Source organism: Pristiophorus japonicus, chromosome 5 (genome assembly GCF_044704955.1).
Source record: "Pristiophorus japonicus isolate sPriJap1 chromosome 5, sPriJap1.hap1, whole genome shotgun sequence".
NCBI lineage: Eukaryota > Metazoa > Chordata > Chondrichthyes > Pristiophoridae > Pristiophorus > Pristiophorus japonicus.
In genome coordinates, this window is record NC_091981.1 from 82,023,688 (window position 1) to 82,040,755 (window position 17,068).

At 43.1% G+C, this 17,068-nt stretch overlaps 1 protein-coding gene across 3 annotated transcripts in view; it reads right to left on the reverse strand.

The window, feature by feature from the left end:
* Positions 1 to 17,068, reverse strand: part of LOC139264387 (lysophosphatidylcholine acyltransferase 1-like) — a 312,596-nt gene that overhangs the window by 98,376 nt on the left and 197,152 nt on the right. For all 3 annotated transcript variants that reach the window (XM_070880756.1, XM_070880758.1, XM_070880759.1), the window contains exons 6-7: positions 8,724 to 8,782; positions 739 to 773 (exon numbers count right to left, since the gene is read on the reverse strand). In XM_070880756.1, the coding sequence (XP_070736857.1) occupies positions 739 to 773; positions 8,724 to 8,782 (94 nt within the window). The remainder of the gene's footprint in view (positions 1 to 738; positions 774 to 8,723; positions 8,783 to 17,068) is intronic.

Consider the following 17,068-nt stretch of genomic DNA (forward strand, 5'->3'; position numbering starts at 1 on the left):
CAGCTTGGAGCTAGGAACAAGAGAGATAAGACAAATTCCAATGTGCTGGGGCAGGCATGGCCAGGATGATACCTTTAGTGTGAGTGACGAGGGTTTTTGACCATTAGAACCAATTAAAAAGAATGATTTTGTTGAAAACCATATATGACACTGGCCAAGCAAACCTTTGATAAGAAATAGGTTAAAACCTCAAGAAATAGCTTTACACAGGGACTGCGGAAAGAACAAACTGACCAAAGATAACATCTCCTTGTGTCTGAGAGGTTCCAGGAATTAAGACTGCGAGGACAACTCGTTAAACTTTGGCTGATGCAAGCTGAATAAATCTTGATCTATTGCTCGTACATACTGACTGCTGCCTAATTAGTGTCTTGTCCAAGAACCTTTAAGTTCTACACCTGAAACTATCATTTCAATCCGGAGGTTCCCCACTAACCACATCAAGAAAGTACACATTGTCCCTGCGTTCACCCATTATCCAGTGAGTTCCTGACCCAATAACTTCATCCCCACCAAATCCTGCTGACTCTTAAATCTTCGCTGTTGTGTACCTTCAAGAACCATATAATGTAAACTGTAATGTACCATAAACCAAAACTCCTTTTTGAATTGAATAAAAACCTTAATCTTATTTATTTATGGTATCTTCCATTTAAAAACTTTAGAAGTGACTATGTGCTAAATAAATAACAATTTGCCAACAATAAAAAAAAATGAACAAAAATGAAGTCAACTTACGCTCCAGGTCCTTGCCATGTCCAAGTGATTGTATCCTAGAAATAGAAAAAACGAAAATCTGTCTCAAAATGTTTGTTTACTGAGGGTTGGATATTGTAGGGAGACAGATATTCAAACTGGTTTGAGATTTATAGGGGCAGTAACAGATAGAGTTGCTTGGAATGTACTGTGCAGCCTGATGGAGCCATAGAAATGACATGCAACGGAAGTGTTAATGAAGAAGGGTGCAAGGTTAGACAGTGGTCTGAAGTTTTGCTTAGTTGAAATTTTGCTAGGAGTGTGCTAAGATAAGGCGCATGAACAACTGAATTACTCTGTGAAAAGATTGGTATTAGCAAGCCTAAAGAGCCTATTTTTGTTTCATATTTCTTCTTCGTATTTTTAAACCAGAAGTAGGTAAATGTATGCTTTCATACAATGTAGCACATAGTAACAATGAGATAAATTATGTTACCAATGAAAGAGAAATAATAATTCATAACTTGCACTTGTATAGCACCATATATGTAAAAAAAAAATGTCCCATGGTGCTTTAGAGTTATGAAAAAAAAGTCAGAGGGAGATATTAAAGGAGTGACTAAGGTGAGTTTTAATGAGGGACTTCTGTGGATATGGAGGAGAAAAAGCAGGAGTTGGGGGGCGGGGGGGGGGGAAAAGAGTATTCCGGACAGTAGGATCTAGGTGGCTGAAGGCATAGCTGCCAATGGTGGGGTGAAGAAACTGCACAGATGACTTGAGTCAGTGGAACAGAGAGTTCGGAAAGAGGGTTGTAGGACTGGACGCTACAGAGATAGGGTGGGGCAAGTCAATGGCGGGATTTAAATGCAAAGATAAAAATTAAAAATTTGAAGCCTGGAGAACTGGGAGCCAACGTGGGTCATGTGGAAAGGATGTGGGGTGAGCAGAACTCAGCACGTGATAAAATTGGGGCCGTGGAGTTTCAGATGCGCTGATGTTTGTGGAAGCGGAGGCTGGTCGGCCAACTGCGGCAGCATTGGAGTTACTGAGTTCGGAGATGACAAAAACACGAGTGAGGGTTTCAATGGCAGGTTGGCTGACATAGGAGTGATGGCAGGTGAGATTATAGAGGTGCAAATAGGCCGTCTTTGCGACAAAGAGGATATGGGCTAGGAAGCTCAGCTTGAGGTCCAGAACAGGACATCAAGATTGTGAATAGTTTGCTTTAGCTGGAGACAGTGACCAGATAGATTGTAGTCAATGGCAAGGGTACAGAACTTATGACGGGCATGTAGACAATGGCTTAGGTCTTCCCAAAGTTTAGCTAGACGAAATTCCAGATCATTCAAGACTGGATGTCAGATAAACAGTCCAACAGCATGGAGGCAATGGAAAGAGCAAGAGATGTTACAAAGGAACAGAAGCCTGTTCCACCATTCAATTAGATCATGGCTGATCTGTATCTCAATTCCATTTACCCACCTTGGTTCCAAAACCTTTAATGCCATTATCCAACAAAAATCCATCAAGGGCAGGGAACGGGCGAAAAAATAGAGAGATGGGGAGAGGTTATGGGCTCGAGCAGGAGGGGGACTGAGAGAAGGTTTGGCTAGTAGAAATCGCAATTATTTATACGGTTATAAATTTTGCTCTAGAAATTCACTTAGTTGTTCTCAGAAGTATCGATGGCTTTAATAAAACTGAACTGCATAATTTCTGCAGTTATGCATGTAAAATATAACAATCCAATTCTTAGTAATAGAGGGAGCTACGCTGCAGCAAAAGAATAATCTGAAATGACCACAGAGCACTAGAAAGGTCTGATATGTACATAATATAGACTCAATCTCAGCAGGGGTAACTTTAAGTAGGCTCAAAAGCAAAAATCAAAGAGAAATTTTAATCTGCTTAGCTCCCCTGATTTAATGCATGCCATTATTCATCAGTTTAAATTAATTCTTAATCTTTGATACTGCCTGACATTAAACTCTAGCTGGTATAGTGCACAGTATTGTAACAAGATTTAGGTGCTTATAAAGTGAACTTGAGATTCTTTATGGCTAGATGGGGTACAAATGGATATGCAATATACCACGAAATGGAACAAGGTGATCAGGAGCTAATAAGCCGCATTCGCAAGGCATTTCTGAACTTAAAGTAGCAACCCAACTCGGGAGCAGCAAAGCAGCTCTACAGACGGCTGAAGGCTGAGGTCCAACAAAAACTCACGAGCTAAAGAATAGATGGGTGGATGTGGCGATGTATACAACAGTGAGCCAATTTCTTGGTCCAATTTAATCTAGGAAGTGATCTTTTTGCAATAGAACTGTATGCTGAGAATTATAAAGAGTTTTGACAAGATAAATAGGAAAAACTATTTCCATTGATCAGCGAGTTTACAACTAGAGAGTTCACATTTACAATGACCAAAACAATGAAATGGAAGGTTAGGAGTTTTATTTTTTATAGATGCGGAATGTTGTTAGGTCATGGAATCCTCCACCAGAAACAGTGATGCAAGCAGAATCCAACACAGCTTTTAAAAGGGAAACGGATAATTAAAAAAAAATTAAATGGGGATGGAGAAAGGACAAGGAATAGGACTGTGTGATGGGTTGAATAATCTTCTGGTGCAAAATAATATGATTCTATAAAAGAAAAAGAAAAACAGATAAGCCAGAATCACATGTCTTAAGATGCCCCAAAGCACTATGCATACAAGATCAAAATTTGAAAATAACTGATAATTAATAGCCAATAACTCTGGTACAGATAAACATGGAGTTACAGCACCTTGCAGTTTATTGCGACTATGGAATTACACGGTTAAAAATCCTTAGCACTGAGAAGAGGCCAAAGGGGAGTAACTTGTTCTCGAATAGCTTTGCCTTTTGAAACTGAAGCCAAGAAACCTCCAATGGCATTCTTGTATGGCGACATGGAAACATGCAACTTTTAGGTCTGAGACAAATAACGAGTCATCTGGGCATACTGCAGGGATGATCTGTAGTAGTATAACTATCATGAACTTCTCCTGTTTCAAGTAATTAAACCAATCAGAAACCATCCGAGTGTGTGTGAACCACCAAATAACTAGAGTAGAAATCTCTTCTCTCTTGATTGTGTTGATGACTCTTTCTATTTCCATCATTTTTTTCTATTTTGGCTGACAATGTTAGCATGACTGGGTTTGGCTGGACTAATTAGACTTATCGATCTTGTTCTGAATATTGCAGGGAATAAGTGCAGCTGTTCCTTACAGGTTTGATTCGTGGACCCGAAGAAAGTTTGGGAAGTTGAATATCTTGTTTAGGCAACAAGCATCTTGTGTAAAAACTGACGACTGCATGTGCAGGAAGTGCAACCAGCTGCAGCTCCTGACAGACCGCATTGCGGTACTGGAGTTACGCATGGATTCACTCTGGAACATCCACGATGCTGAGAATGTCATGCATAGCATGTTTAGTGAGTTGGTCACACCGCTGGTAAAGGTTACACAGGCAGATAGCGAATGGGTGACCATCAGGCAGAGCAGTGGAAGGTAGTGCAGGGGTCCCCTGCGGTCAGCCCCCTCCAAAAGAGATTCACCATCTTGGGTGCTGTTGGGGGGGGGGGGGAAAGAGGACTCATCAGGGAAGGGCAGCAGCAGCCAAGTTCATAGCACCATGGGTGGCTCTGCTGCACAGGAGGGCAGGAAAAAGCGTGGGAGAGTATAGTGGTAGGGGATTCTATTGTAAGGGGAATAGATAGGAATTTCTGTGGGTGCAATCGAGACTCCAGGATGGTATGTTGCCTCCCTGGTGCAAGGGTCAAGGATGTCTCGGAGCTGCTGCAGGACATTTTGGAGGGGGAAGGTGAACTGCCAGTTGTTGTAATGCTTATATGTACCAACGATATAGGTAAATAAACAGGATGAGGTCCTACAAGCTGAATTTAGGGAGCTAGGAGTTAAATTAAAAAGCAGGACCTCAAAAGATAGTAAAACTCAGGATTGCTACCAGAGCCACGTGCTAGTCAGAGTAGGAATTGCAGGATAGCTAAGGTGAATGGCTTGAGGAGTGGCGCAGGCGGAAGGGATTCAAATTCCTGGGACATTGCAACCAGTACAAACCGGATGGTCTGCACCTGGGCAGGACCGGAACCAATGTCCGAGGGGGAGTGTTTGCTAGTGCTGTTGGGGAGGGGTTAAACTAATATGGCAAGGGGATGGGAACCTATGCAGGGAGACAGAGGGAAGTAAAATGAGGGCAGAAGCAAAAGATAGAAAGAAGAAAAGTAAAAGTGGAGGGCAGAGAAACCCAAGGCAAAAATCAAAAAGGGCCACATTACAGCAAAATTCTAAAGGGACAAAGTGTGTTTAAAAAGTCAAGCCTGAAGGCTCTATGCTTCAATGCAAGGAGTATTCGTAAAAAGGTGGATGAATTAACTTCACAGGCAGCTATTAACGAATATGATAATAATTGGGATTACGGAGACATGGCTCCAGGGTGACCAAGGCTGGGAACTCAACATTCAGGAGTATTCAACATTCAGGAAGGATCGACAGAAAGGAAAAGGAGGTGGGGTAGCGCTGCTGGTTAAAGAGGAAATTAACACAGTAGTAAGGAAGGACATTAGCTTGGATGATGTGGAATCTATATGGGTAGAGCTGCGGAATACCAAAGGACAGAAAACGCTAGTGGGAGTTGCGTACAGACCACCAAACAGTAGTAGTGAGGTTGGGGACAGCATCAAACAAGAAATTAGGGATGCATGCAATAATGGTACAGCAGTTATCATGGGTGACTTTAATAACATATAGATTGGGCTAACCAAACTGGTAGCAATACGGTGGAGGAGGATTTCCTGGAGTGTATTAGAGATGGTTTTCTAGACCAATATGTCGAGAAACCAACTAGAGGGCTGGCCATCCTAGACTGGGTGATGTGTAATGAGAAAGGACTAATTAGCAATCTTGTTGTGCGAGGTCCCTTGGGGAAGAGTGACCATAATATGGTAGAATTCTTTATTAAGATGGGGAGTGACACAGTTAATTCAGAGACTAGGGTCCTGAACTGAAGGAAAGCTAACTTCCATGGTATGAGAAGTGAATTGGCTAGAATAGACTGGCAAATGATACTTAAAGGATGGATAGGCAATGGCAAATATTTAAAGATCACATGGATGAACTTCAACAATTGTACATCCCTGTCTGGATAAAAATAAAACGGGGAAGCGGCTCAACCGTGGCTAACAAGGGAAATTAGGGATAGTGTTAAATCCAAGGAAGAGGCATATAAATTGGCCAGAAAAAGCAGCAAAGCTGAGGACTGGGAGAAATTTATAATTCAGCAGAGGAGGAGAAATGGTTTAATTAGGAGGAGGAAGAAAATAGAGTATGAGAGGAAGCTTGCTGGGAACATAAAAATTGACTGCAAAAGCTTCTATAGATATGTGAAGAGAAAAAGATTAGTGAAGACAAATGTAGATCCCTTGCAGTCAGAATCAAGTGAATTTATAATGGGGTACAAAGAGATGGCAGATCAATTGAACAAATACTTTGGTTCTGTCTTCACGAAGGAAGACACAAATAACCTTCCGGAAATACTAGGGGACCGAGGGTCTAGCAAGGAGGAACTGAAGGAAATCTGATTAATCAGGAATTTGTGTTTGGGAAATTGATGGGATTGAAGGCCGATAAATCCCCAGGGCCTGATAGCCCTGCATCTCAGAGTACGTAAGGAAGTGGCCTTAGAAATAGTGGATGCATTGGTGATCATTGGTGAACAGTCGATCTACTCTGGATCAGCACCTATGGACTGGAGGGTAGCTAATGTAACACCATTTTTAAAAAAGGAGGGAGAGAGAAAATGGGTAATTATAAACCAGTTATAGCCTGACAGCAGTAGTAGGGAAAATGTTGGAATCAATTATTAAAGATGAAATAGCAGCGCATTTGGAAAGCAGTGATAGGATTGGTCCAAGTCAGCATGGATTAATGAAAGGGAAATCATGCTTGATAAATCTTCCAGAATTTTTTTTACAGATATAACTAGTAGAGTGGACAAGGGAGAACCAGTGGATGTGGTGTATTTGGTCTTTCAAAAGGCTTTTGACAAGGTCCTACACAAGAGATTAGTGTGCAAAATTCAAGCACATGGTATTGGGAGTAATGTATTGACGTGGATCGAGAACTGGTTGGCAGACAGGAAGCAGAGTCGGGATAAACGAGTCCTTTTCAGAATGGCAGGCAGTGACTAGTTGGGTGCCGCAGGGCTACTGCTGGGACCCCAGCTCTTTACAGTATATATCAATGATTTAGATGAACAAATGGAGTGTAATATCTCCAAGTTTGCAGATGACACTAAGCTGGGTGGCGGTGTGAGCTGTGAGGAGGATGCCAAGAGGCTGCAGGGTGACTTGGACAGGTTAGGTGAGTGGGCAAATGCATGGCAGATGCAGTATAATGTGGATAAAGGTGAGGTTATCCACTTTGGTGGCAAAAACATAAAGGCAGAATATTATCTGAATGGCGGCAGATTAGGAAAAAGGGAGATGCAATGAGACCTGGGTGTCATGGTACATCAGTCATTGAAAATTGGCATGCAGGTACAGCAGGCAGTGAAGGCAGCAAATGGCATGTTGGCTTTCATAGCTAGGGGATTTGAGCATAGGAGCAGGGAGGTCTTACTGCAATTGTACAGGGCCTTGGTGAGGCCTCACCTGGAATATTGTGTTCAGTTTTTGGTCTCCTAATCTGAGGAAGGGCGTTCTTGCTATTGAGGGAGTGCAGCGAAGGTTCACCAGACTGATTCCTGGGATGGCAGGACTGACATATGAGGAGAGACTGGATCGACTGGGCCTGTATTCACTGGAGTTAAGAAGAATGAGAGGGGATCTCATAGAAACATATAAAATTCTGACGGGACGGGACAGGTTCGATGCAGGAAGAATGTTCCCGATGTTGGGGAAGTCCAGAACCAGGGGTCACAGTCTAAGGATAAGGGATGAGCCATTTGGGACTGAAATGAGGAGAAATTTCTTCACTCAGAGAGTTGTTAACCTGTGGAATTCTCTACCGCAGAGAGTTGTTGATGCCAGTTTGTTGGCTATATTCAAGAGGGAGTTAGATATGGCCCTTACGGATAAAGGGATCAAGAGGTATGGCGAGAAGGCAGGAAAGGGGTACTGAGGTGAATGATCAGCCATGATCTTATTCAATGGTGGTGCAGGTTGGAAGGGTCGAATGGCCTAATCCTGCACCTATTTTCTATGTTTCTATGTGACTGAACGGATTTATTTTGCACAGTATTTAAAGCCTTGGCAGATGCTGCTTTCCTATCTATGAAGACACTTATTTTGATGCATGGGTCAGTTTTGAAGGATCTACTACCTGACCACAGCCAAAGCAAAATTTCTATTTGTGCCTTTCCCCTCGTATGCTGGTGCTTTGTTTTTGGCCGATTTATTTAGTACTTTGCCACTGAGGGACTATTGGCTGTTGGTGTTACCATAGAACCTAACTTGGAAACGTGAAAAAGAAAATACAAAAACCCAGGCAAACTGAATGAGTTAATTAGTTAATGTTTCACCTTCTGTCTGTTCTATCCTGCCTCTGTAGAAAGGCTGCAGACTTTATCCCAAACCTTTGGAAATCAGAGGACTAATACAATTAACAAAGAACCCATAGCTGGGGGGAAACAAAATGGCAGAGTTTCTGGCACTTTATAGGACACAGAAGAAAACATGTTCGTCACTATCTATTTTGCAATGTTATGACAAATTTTGTGTGCTGCACACAGCTGGTTTCTCAAAGACTATGAAGCTAGGCTATACTCCTACAGTCCATAGAGGTTTTAGAATCAAGAAAATTTTTTTTCTGGAAATCTGAAAAGTACTAGGACAGACCAGTTTTCAGTTATTAAAGCAAATACGATTGAAAATGGTTATAAACAGTTTAACTAGGCAATTAATAAAAATGCAATAATAACGGATATAATGTGGATTAAAATTTCAGATTTTCATTGATTTTGAAAAATCACACTTACCATTTTGTTGGGATAACGCAAGACTACAGGTTGCACAGGAACTCCAGGGATAAATGCACCTGAAGAGAAAAAACATGGAAAAATAACTATTTTACAGTCTTTGGACCCAATTTTCCCCAACCCCTTTTTTTGGCGCACTTACCCTAAATGTGCTGACTTTGCACAATGGAAACGGTGGCGAAAAAAAGTGGTCCTATCCTGCCCCCTCTGCCGAGTCTCCGGTGTCCCAGCGTGGCGTACATAGTGCAGTGGGGGGTGGAGCAACAGCCCAGCGCAGAAAACACTACTGGCAGTTGCGCGCATGCGCAGTGCAGTCTGCGCGCATGCTCCTCGCCCTCCCAACGTGTCCTGTAGGCTGTGAGCAGGAACCGATGCTTGCAGCCCCTATCCCCGGCCGAGTGGCCTCCTGCACCGGCCGGCCAGCTGACTTCCCGGGCCGAGGTAGGACCTGAGTTTTATTTTTTATTTATTGATGGTTGTGCTTTGTTTAGTGAGGAGTTTTGATTGAGGGGTGAGGGGGGAGGGGGGAGTGGGGAGGGGGGGGGGCGAGGAGAGTTTTGATGGGGGGGGAGAAAGTATTTTGATGGGGGGGGGGGGGAAACTTTAAAAAAAATTTGTTTCTGGCATAAAGGTAGGACTTATATTTATTTGTTATTGATTGATTGCTTATTATTTTTTGTGGTTTCTTTAGTGCTTTGTTAGTCTTGGTGCAGGTCCTCAGCTTCCTTCTATTTTTTATTTGTTAATTAATTGCTTATTACTTTTTGGCCTTTGTTTAGTACTTTGTAAGTCTTGATGCAGGTCCTCTTAGCTTGCTTGTATTTTTTGTTTGTTATCGAATGCTTATTTTTGTGCTTTGTTTAGTGCTTTGTAAGTCTTGGTGCTTTAAATGTACTAACCTGCGCCGAATTCTTAACTGCCCGCAATGCTTTTCAGAGCTGGCTACATACGCTGACCCAAGTCGATTTGGAGTAAGTTATAGCTGACCAGTGGCATAAATGGCCAAAACTGGCATAAGTGGCTGGGAACGCCCCCTTTTGAACAAAAAACAAAACTAAAATTAATCGTACCTAACTGAGTTACTCTGGAGCAAGTTTATTGGGGAAAATGGCATTTTTTAGACATATGCCAGAAAAACCAACTTACTCCAAAAAATAAATGGAGCAAATCATGGCCAAAATTGGGCCCTTTATTCCCTCTCATCTGCTGTCAATTTTCTTTTCTCCCATCTTTCCTGAAGACTCCTTGCTGGGGGAATTATCAAAGATGCAATTGCCTTCCACTTACTCACTCAATTGACCTACACGGCAAGCGAGTTCCAGGTGAGCAGAGGAAACATTTCAAGGACACCCTCAAAGCCTCCATGATAAAGTGCAACATCCCATCGACACCTGGGAATCCCTGGCCCAAGACCGCCCTAAGTGGAGGAACAGCATCTGGGTGCACACACCTGGTTTGTTGAAGACTAGAGCATGCAGAAACTAAGCGCAGGCAGTGGAAGGTGCGTGCGGCAAACCAGACTCCCCACCCACCTTTTCCTTAAACTACTGTGTTTTACAGAGACTAATTCCTGTATTGGACTGTACAGTCACCTGAGAACTCAGAGTGGAAGCATGTCTTCCTCGATTTCATGGGACTGCCTATGATGATGACTCAAGTGTGAGCCAAGACACCGAGTGAGAACAGACTTTGTGGCTAGCAATGCAATTTCTGCTTCTAAGCTCTTCAAAACTAAGCTTGAATAACACACCTTGATATTCATGAGATTCCACAGAAACTGCAGTTTCAAGAAGCAAACTCTTACAGCACAGGTGGGGATCATTTGTTCATCGTGCCTGTGTCAGTTCTTTAAAAGAACTATCCAATTAGTCTTTGTCCGTTGAAAATTATTATTGAATCTGCTTCCGCCACTCTTTCAGGCAGTGCATTCCAGACCATAACAACTCGCTGTGTAAAAAATGTTTTCCTCGTGATGCCTCTGGCTCTTTTGGCAATTACCTTAAAGTAGGGTGACCATATTTTCTAAACTGAATCCAGGGACAAACATGGTGGGAGCACAGCAAAGAGACCCGGATGGAAAATGTAGTTTGCGCAGCGTAGCGAGGCAAAAATTTGCATTATTTTGATATAAACTGAATCTGCAAAAAGCAACGGCAGAATTTTCTGTCTGCAAAATGCACCTGCTATTTACAGCATCTGCCTGCTGCAATCACCGGTTCCTCCCTCTCCTCACAGCCCGACACTCACCCACACCATCTGAGGCCATGGAGCACATCCTGATCCAGCTCCCGGAACATCCACGGTCCTGGCTGCAGCCGCCGCTCACTAGACCGGTTAACAGCAGCTCCAGTTATTCGTTTGCCTCCAGGGCCGATTTCTCTTCAACCAAATTTCACATGACTATCCAGGGGAGGGGGGTTGAGGAGAGCATGCACGCTGCGGCCACCAAGCAAGATCACTTCATAAATTAAAGTCCCTCAATGAATCCACCCTTTCTACTGGTTGAAAACAGGAAAATGACATTTTTCCCACCAATTAGAACCTGTTCTGCCGCACAGCCCTTTATTGTCCAACCGCTGAGCAGCTCAGGGTTACGTGGCCCCTAATTTGAACTCGGACGAGTTTCCTGAACCAGGGACTCCTCTAGGGACATTCTTTGCCCAAGGACACAGTCCCTAATCTGCAGACTGTCCCTGGAAAATGGGGACTTATGGTCACCCCACCTTAAATCTGTATCCACTGGTTACTGATCCTTCTGCCACTGGAAACAGTTTCTCCTCATTTACTCTGTCAAAACCATTCATGATTTTGAACATCTATCAAATCTCCCCTTAATATTCTCTGCTCCAAGAACAACCACCTCAGTTTCTCTAGTCTCTCGGCATAACTGAAGTCTTTCATCCCTGGTACCATTCTAGTAAATCTCCTCTGCATCCTCTCCAATGCCTTAACAACCTTCCTAAAGTGTGGTGGCCAGAATTGGCCACAATACTCCAGCTGAGGCCTAAACACTGATTTATAATGATTAAGCATAACTTCCTTTTTTTTGTACTCTATGCCTCTGTTTATAAAGCCAAGGATCCGTATGCCTTTAACAGTTTTCTCAAGTTGTTCTGCCACCTTCAAATACATGTGCTTGTATACCTCCAAGTTTGTGTGTTCCTGCACCCCCATTAAAATTGTACCATTTAGTTTATATTGTTTCTCCTTATTTCCTCCTACCAAAATGAATCACTTCGCACTTGTCTTATTAAATTCTAAGACTAGAACTTCTCAGATTTTTAAGTGATAAGGGAATAAAGGGTTATGGGATGTGGACAGGGAAGTGGAGCTGAGTCCATGATCAGATCAGCCATGATCTTATTAAATGGAGTAGCAGGCTCGAGGAGCCAAATGGCCTACTCCTGCTCCTATTTCTTGTGCTCTTAAGCCATAATTTCCCAGAAAGTCACTGACCTCATCTCCTCTGGAGATCTTCCCTCCACAGTCACCAACCTCAGTTCCCCAACCCCACACAGCTCGCTTCTACCTCCTCCCAAGATCCACAAACAGGACTGCCCTGGTAGACCCATCGTTTCAGCCTGTTCTTGCCCCAAAGAACTTATTTCTTCTTATCTCGACTCTATTTTTTTCTCCCCTTGTCCACTCTCTTCCCACCTACATCCGTGACTCTTCCGATGCCCTCCATCACTAACAGTTTCCCGGCCCCAAACGTCTCCTTTTCACCATGGATGTCCAATCCCTCTACACTTTCGTCCCCCACCAGGATGGCCTGAGGGCACTCTGCTTCTTCCTCGAGCAGAGGCCCAACCAGTCCCCATCCACCACCACCATCCTCCTCCTCTGCCTGGTTTAACTTGTTCTCACATTGAACAACTTCTCCTTTAACTCCACTCACTTTTTCCAAATTAAAGGTGTTGCTATGGCAACCTGCATGGGTCCTAGCCATGGCTGCCTTTTCGTGGGATATGTGGAACATTCTTTGTTCCAGTCCTACTCGGGTTCCCTCCCTCAACTCTTTTTCTGGTACTTTGATGACTGTATCGGTGCCGTTTCATGCTCTCGCCCCGAACTAGAAAATTTCATTCACTTTGCATCCAATTTCCACCCTTCCCTCACCTTCACATGGTCCACCTCCAACTCTTCCCTTCCTCGACTTCTCTGTCTCCATTTCTGCGGATAGACGATTGACAAACATTCACTATAAGCCTACTGACTCCCACAGCTACCTGGATTACACTTCCTCCCAGCCGATTCCATTATCCCAGTTTCTCCGTCTCCGTCGCATCTGCTCTGACGACGCCACCTTTCGCACATGCATCTGACATGTCTTCCTTTTTCCTTAACTGAGGATTCCCTTCCGCTGTGGTTAACATGGCCCTCAACCGTGTCCGTTCTATTTCCCGTACCTCTGCTCTCATCCCTTCCCTTCCCTCTCAGAACCACGACAGGGTTCCCCTTGTCCTCACCTTTCACCCCACCAGTCTCCACGTTCAATGGATCATCCTCCGCCATTTCTGCCACCTCCAGCGTGAATGCTCCCCTCTCAGCATTCCGAAGGGACCACTCCCTCTGCGACACCCTGGTCCATTCCACAGTCACCCCAGCACCCCCTCCCCTGGCACCTTACCATGCAAGTGCAGGAGATGCAATACTTGCCCTTTTACCTCCTCCCTTCCCACAATCCAAGGCACCAAATATTCCTTCCAGGTGAAACAGCGATTTACCTTGTTTAATATTGCCACTAATGTACAATGAGTGCTACATTCACTGCTGAGAATCAGGATAGCAATTTAGCAAAATGGTAACTGACAAATATAATAAATATAGATAGCACTAAGGTTGAAGAGCATTTGATTCCCAAAGATTTGCATTTATGCAATAATTGACCAAAATTTGAATTTCATCTACTAAAATTATTGTGGATTGCAGGCTTGTATTTGTCAACTGAATGTACAAGTCAAGAATGGGATTTAAAAAAAATTAAATTGGACATTTTAACAGCCTCATTATTATAACAATCTGTGACTTACTGAAAATACTGTGAAATATAAAACACAGACCAATGCACAGTAGCTCATTTGAAAAAGAAAATCCACATATTCTTAATCCGCATTTAAACACATAATTAAGTCAATAGTCCTTGAATAGCTTCTGAAGTACAGCTCCCTGTGCAGCTTTAATAACTAGAGTCAACAATCAAGCCCTTATCCAAGCACAGGTTATCACAAAGTAAATATCCTAGATAAAACTGCCACAAGTCTATTTTCCTGCAGAAGAATATTTCAAACAAACTCTACCAATCCACATTAATGGAAAACTTTTCTATATAAAATGGAATTTTGCCCAGAAATAAACCAGCCTAATCCCACTTGCACAAGGCCTGCACGACATACTCACTTGATGTGACCCAGATTACAAATTAATTCAATCAAGATTTCATACGTACAGGTAAAGCACCAACTCCAATTTCCTAAGCAGAATGTAGAAAATTATGCACATAACCATTATATAGAATCATAGAAAATTACGACACAGAAGGAGGCCATTCGGCCCTGTGTGTGTGCCAGTCGAAAAGACTTACCTAGCCTAATCGCACCTTCCAGCACTAGGTCTGCAGCCCTGTAGGTTATGGCTCTTTAAGTGCACATCCAAGTATCTTTTAAATGCGATGATGGTTGTTGTCTCTACCACCCTTTCAGGCAATGAGTCCCAGACTCCCATCACCCTCTCGGTGAAGAAATGTTTCCTCATCTCCTCTCTAGCCCTTCCACCAACTACTTTAAATCTATGCCCCCTGGTTATTGACCCCTCTACTAAAGGAAATAGGTCCTTCGTATCCACACTATCTAGGCCCCTCTTAATTTTAAACACCTCAATTAAATCTCCCCTCAGCCGCCTCTGTTCCAAGGAAAACAACCCCAGACTATCCAACCTTTTCTCATAGCTACATTTTTCCAGTCCTGGTAACATCCTCGTAAATCTCCTCTGCACACTTTCTAGTACAATCACCCTTCCTGTAATGTGGTGACCAGAACTGCACGCAGTACTCAAGCTGTGGCCAAACTAGTGTTGTATACAGTTCTAACATAACTTCCCTGCTCTTGTATTCATGCCTCGGCTAATAAAGGCAAGCATTCCGAATGCCTTTTTATCTACCTTATCGGCCTGTCCTGTTACCTTTAAGGATCTGTGGACATATACTCCAAGGTTCCTCTGTTCCTCCACACCTCTCAGTATCCTTCCATTTATTGTGTATTCCCCTTGCCTTGTTGCCCCTCCCGAAATACATTACCTCACATTTTTCCAGATTGAATTCCATTTGTCACTTTTCTGCCCAACTGAACTTTCCTCCTCACGGTCAACCACACAGCCAATTTTTGTATAATCTGCAAATTTCTTTACCATTTACATTGAAGTCTCAATCATTATTATACTACAAAAAGTCACAAAAGTTCTCAACTCTCTGCTTCCTGCGAGTCAATTTTGAATTCAGTTTGCCACTCTCCCTTGGATCTCATGAGCTTTTACTTTTTTGATCAGCATACCACATGGGAACTTGTCAAAAGTCTTGCTAAAATCCATGTAAACTACATCAAACACACTACCCTCATCGACCCTCCTCAAAGAACTCAATCAAGTTAGTCAGGCACGACCTTGCCTTAAAATATCCATGCTGACTGACCTTGATTAATCTGTGTCTTTCTAAATGAAAGTTTATACTGTCCCTCAGAATTGATTCCAGTAATTTTCCCACCACCGAGGTTAAACTAATTGGCCTATAATTGCTCGGTTTATCTATGTAACTTCATTTTAAATCTACTACCCTTGTAAAGTTAGCGGAGGTTATTTCTGAGGAAAGGGTGAAAACAGGCAGTAAGTCGCTGGTGTAATAACAAAGCGAGCCTGTTTAAAAGTCTGTATTTAACCTGCAATCTTGGGGTTAATTGCTGATTACCATGACTGAAAGGTGCTTGAAGGTGATAAAATTGAGACCAGTGGTTTAGCCACTTCCACTGAAGGCCTGGACTGTACTGGCTGACAGAGAAATTGAAGGTGCAGGACAACGGTATTTCTTAGGATGGCTCAGGGACGGAGGCAGAGGGCTCAATGGCAGCACTGAAGGTCCTGTTGAAGGAAAGGGCTACTAAGGTGAAGGATCAGCTATGATCTTATTGAATGGTGGTGCAGGCTCGAAAGGCCGAATGGCCTACTCCTGCACCTATATTCTATGTTTCTAGGAGGTATAGCTAGGAGAGCTGTCCAGTGTGGGAACAGGGTTCACACACTACTTGTTTATTTTTAATCCATTCATGGGCGGTAACAAGGAGGGTTGATGAGGGTAGTGCGTTTGATGTAGTGTATATGGATTTTAGCAAGGCTTCTGAAAAGGTCCCACATGGCAGACTGGTCACGAAAGTAAAAGCCCAAGGGATACAGAGCAAAGTGGCAAGTTGGATTCAAAAACTGGCTCAGAGACAACAAGCAAAGGGTAATGGTTGATGGGTGTTTGTGACTGGAAAGATGTTTCCAATGGGGTTCTACAGGGCTCAGTACTAGGTCCCTTGCTTTTTGTGGTATATATCAATGATTTAGACTTGAATGTAGCAGTTATGATTAAGACATTTATAGAGCATACTAAAATAGGCTGTATGGTTGATAATGAATAAGAAAGCTGTAGACTGCAGGAAGATATCAATCAACTGGACAGGTAGGCAGAACAATGTCAAATGGAATTCAATCCAGAGAAGTGTGAAGTAATGCATTTGGGGAGGGCTAACAAGGCAAGGGAATACACATTAAATGGTAGGACACTGAAAAGTGTAGAGGAACAAAGGAACCTTGGCGTGCATGTCCACAGGATACTTGACTTTATTAGACTAGCATAGAATACAAGAGCAGGGAGGTTATGCTTGAACTGTATAAAACACTAGTTAGGCCACAGCTAGAGTACTGTGTGCAGTTCTGGTCACCACATTACAGGAAAGATGTAATTGCACTAGAGGGTGCAGAGGAGATTTACAAGGATGTTGCTTGGACTGGAGAATTTTAGCTATGAGGAAAGATTGGATAGGCTGGGGTTGTTTTCTGTGGAACAGAGGAGGCTGAGGGGAGACCTTATTTCCCTTAGCAGAGGGGTCAACAAACAAGGGGCATAGATTTAAATTCATTGGTAGAAGGTTTAGGAGGGGATTTGATGGGAAATTTCTTCACCCAGAGGGTGGTGGGGGTCTGGAACTCACTGCCTGAAAGTGTGGTAGAGGCAGAAACCCTCACCACATTTAAAAAATGTTTGGATGTGCACCTGAAATGCCGTAACCTACAGGGCTGCGGACCAAGAGCTG